The sequence below is a fragment of the Ranitomeya variabilis genome, chromosome 6, assembly GCF_051348905.1.
Source record: "Ranitomeya variabilis isolate aRanVar5 chromosome 6, aRanVar5.hap1, whole genome shotgun sequence".
Taxonomy (NCBI): Eukaryota; Metazoa; Chordata; class Amphibia; order Anura; family Dendrobatidae; genus Ranitomeya; species Ranitomeya variabilis.
In genome coordinates, this window is record NC_135237.1 from 184,920,955 (window position 1) to 184,928,749 (window position 7,795).

The 7,795-nt window shown below is 40.4% G+C and overlaps 1 protein-coding gene across 1 annotated transcript; it reads left to right on the forward strand.

Moving 5' to 3' along the window:
- Positions 1–225: 225 nt before the first annotated feature.
- LOC143781051 (uncharacterized) lies at positions 226–1,476 on the forward strand. The gene is made up of 2 exons (XM_077267605.1): positions 226–476; positions 839–1,476. The coding sequence occupies exons 1-2, from the start codon at positions 407–409 to the stop codon at positions 1,405–1,407; spliced, it is 639 nt and encodes a 212-aa protein (XP_077123720.1). The 5' UTR covers positions 226–406; the 3' UTR covers positions 1,408–1,476.
- The last annotated feature ends 6,319 nt before the right edge of the window (positions 1,477–7,795 follow it).

Below are 7,795 nucleotides of genomic sequence, written 5' to 3' on the forward strand. Positions count from 1 at the left end.
CACACATTGATATAAATGATAACACTGATTATTATTCCTAGGTGTGTAATATTCTTACAATGTATACATTTTTTCCCCAGGAGTGTATGTGTGTATATGGAGGATATATCACATATAGGACAGTCAGCCATTATGGCAGCGCGTTGTTGCTCTCACATGTGATGTCACAGTGACACAGAATGTTGTGAGTATATACAATCTCTGCGCCCGGTGACATCAGCGCCATTTTCAGAGTTGATGCCTTTGCGGAGACTCCACTTTGGTTTTGGAAGCGCGCGCTAGATTGTTTGTACGTCTGGTATTTACTTCCACAGTTATTATTATTATTATTTGGCACAATAACACCTGTGCCATCAGAGAACGTAGTTCTTTACATTTTACCATCTCAGCCCCGAGAAACTCAGCCATGACGTCCCGGGAGCTGCGTCAGCTCAATGCTGACAATGAGACATGGCTGAGCAGACCTGAAAACCAGGGTAAGTGACAGACTATTCTGCCTTATAGGAGCTTTTCTGAGGGTTTTCTTTGGGCTAAGATGTTTCAGGACACACAGTGCGTCCTCCATCTTCCATTCATATTCCTTGGGGGTCAGTCAGGGAAAGTTGTAGACAAAGTGAGGCCCTGGGCAAAAGTTAAAAGTGGAGCCCAAAATGCTAACATATTTGCTCCCTGCTTTGTAATGTCTGCAGAGAAGGGATACTGAGCAGGTTTATGTAGGCCAAAGATGAAACAATGTTTCCTTCTATCCTTAAATCCCAAAGCAACAGCTGGTTCTATCCATTTAGCCCAAAAGTGTTTTTTTAATTTAGCATAATTATAGTAATCTTTCTCTTTATAGGTCAGGCCATAATCCTCCACCATCGCCTAAGGGAGCAGAGAAGGCTCATTACCAATGATGGCCATCATACAGACCGCACTGCAGTCACCGAGAGAGGGAGAAGGGCCAGAGCTTCTCGGCGGCAGAGAGCAGACCAGAGCAGGGAAAGAAGTCGCTCGCCACTGAGACCGGCCCCTGCAGAGCCTTCCAGACCCAGGGAGGTCCCAGCTCCAAACCCATCTGCTCTACAGCCTCACCAGCCAAACCATCTGTTTAACCGCATCATTCGCCTGCAGGGAATGGGAGTCTATCCACCTCCTCCACATATGCGGCCACCATCGCCACCTGCCCAATATAACCTGCTTCGTATTCTGCAGCAAAGGCAAGCTCTGTGCACTAAGAGCTTCCCCACACGAAGGATAACATCTGAGGAAGAGGCAGAATCCTGCACCATCTGCATAATGGACTATGAGGTTGGAGAGGAAGTCGTAGTTCTTCCATGCAATCATTGCTACCATCCCAGTTGCATCTCCACATGGCTCCGCTCCAACCCTCACTGCCCGCTATGCCGTAGTCACTGCTTCCTTTGAAGCCTCGGGAAAACATCTGTATTGATACCGCTGCAGCCTTGGACTCCATTGCCTGATTAAATAATTATCATGTACCATCTTTATGTCTGCCTGCTACTTTTGCTGCATAGAATTAGGCTACACAACAGAATATTGGGTACGGGGCTGGTGTATGTTGGACTGGAAAGGTCTGTGCGCACAATGTCATATACAATCAGATTCTGCCTGAAACCCTCCTGAAAAGGAGCTGGAGAAACATCAAACAGAATGAACATATCCACAGCAAAGTCAAATCAACTTGCTGAGAATATGTTCTGTCTTTTGTCACTTCTTCCAATTGCTTCAGACTTCAACAGCAGTGAAGAGGTTAAAAGAAGTGACCTTTCCATTCTTCCGGTGGAGCCAATATCTTATGTATAAAAGTAAAGAAAGAGGACATGGACAGCAAAGCCACCACAGAAACGACCAGAAAGGCGGCATAGAAGCTGCTTCAGGAGACACCGCCAGTGTTTTCCTGAAGCATCATCTGCTTCAAAAATGATGCGGACACGTTGGCATCTACAATACGCTGTGCACATACCCTAAGAGAACTACAGTACATAGATAGGATAAGATGGTAACAGCTGCACCGTGGAATATTGGGTGCAAGCCCCTGTACACCGACCTGAGGACCACTGTATAAAGGATAGAGGAGGCAGGCAGCACTCCAAATAAGCTGTACAAATAGTGGGGCATGTTTATTGGACCATCTTACATGCGACGTTTAGGCTCAACAAAAAAAAAGAGTTGTGAGCCTTTCTCAAGTAAGAATCACCATTGTTTTTTTCTGGAGTCGAAATATCACATTTGAGATGGGACAATACAATTATTTCCACTTTTATGTAAACTGTATTTGGAATGCTGCCTGCCTTTCTATAGTCTAGGTAGATATATATATATATACAAGAAATTAAACCTGGCCCCAGTGATTGAAGGGGCAGTTTTTACTATGGGGGGGGGGCACAAAAGTGGTCATTGTTATGGTGGAGGCACTATTTCTTCACTTCAGGCATAATGGTGTGCATTATTGGTATATTGGGGCCCAGCTCAATATTCAGAGAACTGCTACATCTACAGCAGAGAAAACATTGATTTTATTCAGATGCCATCAAGCAGCCCAGTAAGTGATGCAATGCCAGATCGCCACATACAGCCTGTAACATGATCACTTTGCAGTGCACCTTACCCTGTGAGCGTTTATGTTTTCTCTACTAACAATTCTATTTCTAAGTGGCATGTGTAAGTACACTGATTTAGTCTTCTTTTTGCAGACTTCTAAAGGGACTCTGTGAGGTTTTTGCTACCCCATCTAAGAGCATAATGTAGGGGCAAAGACACTGATTCCAGCAATATTTCCTTCACTTTGCCTAGTGCTGTAAATTGTATTAAAAATGTTTTATCTGTTGCATATTGATCAGTTCTCTGCATGCTGAGCTCTGTATCACTTCAACCAGATCATTGTCAGTTTTCTGTGTGCACTGAGCATGGGCAGAAAGCTGCCAATCAGTGGTGGGGATGGGGTTATACAGAGCTCCCGAATATGAAGGACTAAATGGCAGCAGGTTTACTAGTCCTCTGATAAAACTGGTTTTATCAAAACTACAACAAGCAGGCCAGTAAGTGACACATTAGCACCCCCCCAAAAAAAGGAGTGATTCAATAACCCAATATAAAGTCATATTGTATTATATAAGGTGCAAGTAGACAGCAGAAACTATAAAAGAAACTACTTGAGCACAAAGATAAGCAAAAATATAAATACGACTAGTGTGTATCAATATTAATAAGGTTTTATTAGAGACACCAAAAAAGATGTGGTTAACCCCTTAACGACCGCGGATATGCCTTTTAACAGCAGCAGTTAAGGGTCCTTATTCCTCAGTGCCGCTTTTTAACAACCCTGAGAAATAAGGTTACAGTGTAGCTCCCCCTGCGTCGGAAAATCTCCAGGGTCTCGGCTACTGGTGATCGCGACCCTTCTAAAGACAGCTGTTTGATATTCTTGATGCATCCTTGGAGAAGGGCTGTGTCACTAAAACTGTATGGGAAGGACTACGTGTCACATTTCTTATTGTACCAACAATATACTTTCTACCTAAAGTTATCTTAGAACTTGTAAGAGACATAAGAGCAGCCAGACTGATTGGCTAGCTAATACATAAATTTGACATGCAACTCTATATTCTTTAATCAAATAATTTTTTATTGAAAAGGTTCTTTTCCTTTCAATTCTTTACAACATATATCATCATAATCAAAACTTCTCTTTATATAAACAGGTAGAAACAAAACAAAAGAACCTAACATAGGGGCTACAAACACATTATTCCAGTACACAGTGCCTTGTGAAAGTATTCGGCCCCCTGGAAATTTTTAACCTTCTCCCACATATCATGCTTCAAACATAAAGATACCAAATTTTTGGTGAAGAATCAACAACAAGTGGAACACAATTGTGAAGGTGAACGAAATGTATTGGTTATTTTAAATTTTTGTGGAAAATCAAAAACTGAAAAGTGGGGCGTGCAATATTATTTGGCCCCTTTAACTTAATACTTTGTTGCGCTACCTTTTGCTGTGATTACAGCTGCAAGTCTCTTGGGGCATGTCTCTATCAGTTTTGTACATCGAGAGACTGAAATTCTTGCCCATTCTTCCTTGGCAAACAGCTCGAGCTCAGTGAGGTTTGATGGAGATCGTTTGTGAACAGCAGTTTTCAGCTCTTTCCACAGATTCTCGATTGGATTGAGGTCTGGACTTTGACTTGGCCATTCTATCACCTGGATACGTTTATTTGTGAACCATTCCATTGTAGATTTTGCTTTATGTTTGGTATCATTGTCTTGTTGGAAGACAAATCTCCGTCCCAGTCTCAGGTCTTTTGCAGACTCCAACAGGTTTTCTTCAAGAATGGTCTTGTATTTGGCTCCATCCTATTTCCCATGAAATTTAACCATCTTCTCTGTCCCTGCTGAAGAAAAGCAGGCCCAAACCATGATGCTGCCACCACCATGTTTGACAGTGGGGATGGTGTGTTCAGGGTGCTGAGCTGTGTTGCCTTTACGCCAAACATATCATTTGGCATTGTTGCCAAAATGTTCGATTTTGGTTTCATCTGACCAGACACCTTCTTCCACATGTTCGGTGTGTCTCCCATGTGGCTTGTTGCAAACTTTAAAAAACACTTTTTAAGGATATATTTGAGGAATGGCTTTCATCTTGCCACTCTTCCATAAAGGCCAGATTTGTGCAGTGTATGACTGATTGTTGTCCTATGGACAGACTGTCCCACCTCAGCTGTAGATCTCTGCAGTTCATCCAGAGTGATCAAGGGCCTCTTGGCTGCATCTCTGATCAGTCTTCTCCTTGTTTGAGATGAAAGTTTAGAGGGATGGCCGAGTCTTGGTAGAATTACAGTGGTATGATACTCCTTGCAATTCAATATGATAGCTTGTACAGTGCTCCTTGCGATGTCTAAAGTTTTGGAAATCATTTTGTATCCAAATCCTTCTTTAAACTTCTCCACAACAGTATCACGGACCTGCCTGTTGTGTTCCTTGGTCTTCATGATGCTCTCTGTGCTTTAAACAGAACCCTGACACTATCACAGAGCAGGTGCATTTATGCAGAGACTTGATTACACACCGGTGGATTATATTTATCATCATAAGGCATTTAGGACAACATTGGATCATTCAGAGATCCACAATGAACTCCTGGAGTGAGTTTGCAACACTGAAAGAAAAGGGGCCGAATAATATTGCACACCCCACTTTTCCGGTTTTCAATTTCCACAAAAATTTAAAACCACCAATAAATTTCATTCAACTTCACAATTCTGTTCCTCTTGTTGTTGGTTCTTCACCAAAAATTTACATTTGATATCTTTGTGTTTGAAGCATGATATGTGGGAAAAGGTTGAAAAGTTCCAGTGGGCCGAATACTTTCGCCAGACACTGTACCTATCAAGCTAGCTGTGTACCACTTAATACTTTGCAGGCAGTATATAATGCAATCAGAAATCTATGATCCTGACTTCCCCTACAAAACAATATTATTATAATAAACATTTTGATTGAATATATATAGGCATATTACAACATCAACAACACATGTTGAAGAATCCTATACACATTATAGTGATGTATCAGGCCTCAACACCGACCTCACCCCTCCCAGTAGGCCAAATTGCCTCTCAAACAATAACCCTCTTGATAGCATTACAGGTGTATCCTACCATGGACCCCATAATCTCTCAAATGTATTCATTGTGTTTTGCTTTTTGTATATACCCTTCTCCAGGCTAATAATGTTATTTATCCTATTTTTCAATTCACTATTTGATGGAGGTGAGGGATAACTGTAATTGGATCCAATATGTTTCCGTGTTTAGAATAAAATACCTGAAATCCCTATTATAACCGCATGAAATTCCATGTTGTCTTCTAATATTCACAAGAAATATTTTTGGGGATCTGGTTGTATATCAATTGTATATGTCTTTTTATGATAGACTGCACTCCCTTCCAGTATTTTCCCAACTCTCGGCACTCCCATAGCATATGCAGTAGACCTGCATCATCCATTTTATATTGTGGACACTCAGCATAGGCTCGATATCCTATATCACATAGGAACCTTGGAGTCTTATATGTCCAATGTATTAATATAATCTGGGAATATCTCTGTGTCTGATTTAATGATACTGGGGAACCAACCCTAGTACCGATTTCCATTAATTCCCTGGGATCGGCCCCACATCCTCCTCCCATTTTTGTTCGGCCGGTGAAGGGAATGTTGTTAAATAAGTATTGAGAAGGAGTTTGTGAATTTCAGAAATATGACCATTAGTGTTTCCCTTTTACAATATCAAATCAATAAAGGCTTATTGTTATTATCTATTCTTAAACTGGTCCATTTTGATTGTGCATTAAATGAATGCCTAAGCTGCAGATACATATAGAATTGTTAATTTACCAACCCAAGTTCCACCTTCAATTGAGCAAAGGACTTAAGTATCCCTTCAGATAGTACATGACATATTGTATATATTCCTTTTTCCATCCAACTCTGGAATCCCTCTAATTTATAAAACTCTCCATAATTGTTATTCAACCATAGAGGCATATACTCATTATATTATTATTATATTATTATTAGTATTATTGAAACTTTTAATTCGTATGCCCTTAAATCAGAAAGATAGGTCACACAAGATAGTTAATAAATAATATTTCCACATGTCTTCTTCACATCAGCACAATTTTTGAAGCATAATTTTCTTTGTTTGGAAGTTTTTTTCCCATTTTTCTCAAGGATTACAGTAGAAAATAGACAGCAAAATTTGTTGTGCAAACTCTTCTGAGGGTGCCAATGCCCCATGTGTGGGTGAAAACTACTTTTGAGGCACAGTGCAAAGCTCAGAAAGGAAGAAGCGCCATATTGGAGTTCAGATTTTGCTGGAATGGTCTGTGGGTGCCTTGTCACATTAACAGAGACTCTGTGGTGCCAGAACAGGGCTAATAGGAAAAATGGACCCCTCAGTTTGTTGTACAATTTCTCCTGAGTGCGCCAATACCCTGCATGTGATCGGGAACTACTACTAAAGAAGCACTCCATGCTATTTTTTCCTAATCCATCCTAAATATCCGTGTAATGTATTGTAAGCACATTAAAATACTAAAAAAACAAAAAAGCCAGCTCACCAGACAACCGTTGATGGGTGCACGGAACCTCCACGCCGATCCACGTGGTGAAATATAACAATGAAGAAAAAAGTTGATTCCAGCTCCACAGAGATGCCTTGAATAAAATTGAATCCTTTATTGGTGCATTTTTAAAAGGGCAAAAGTTGTCATGCTCTCCATAATTAACGGGAAACGAGCTACGCGTTTCGATCTGTTACAGATCTTTTTCAAAGCTACACAAACACAGACAAAACAGCATTTTAAAGCTACCACCAACCAATCAATACAAAACAAAAAAACATGTGACTAAAGGTCCTTCTAGTACGATACAAAATGATTCTTCTAAAACCAACACGTTTATATAAAAATTCATTTCAATATGAATATGCATGAAAAAGAATGAAAACAAAAAATATATAAACAGCTCATGATATGATATTAATAATGGTACATTAACTCGTTACGTTTATTAAGACCGGCTGGAAACCGGGTATTTAAATGATAGATCCAAAAGGCTTCACGTGTGAGAAGACAACGTTTGAAATTTCCACCTCGCTGAGGTTTATTAACACGTTCAATGCCATATGCCAAGAAATATTTGGTACTACACGCATGTTGAGTAATAAAATGTCTAGATGCAGCCGAAACTGATCGAGAAGAATTACCTGCATTTTCTATGTCAT

Coding starts and splice junctions, on each gene's coding strand:
- LOC143781051 (XM_077267605.1), top strand. CDS start 407: ATGACGTCCCGGGAGCTGCGTCAGCTCAATGCTGACAATGAGACATGG. Junction 477..838: donor GAGCAGACCTGAAAACCAGG/GTAAGTGACAGA, acceptor TTCTCTTTATAG/GTCAGGCCATAATCCTCCAC.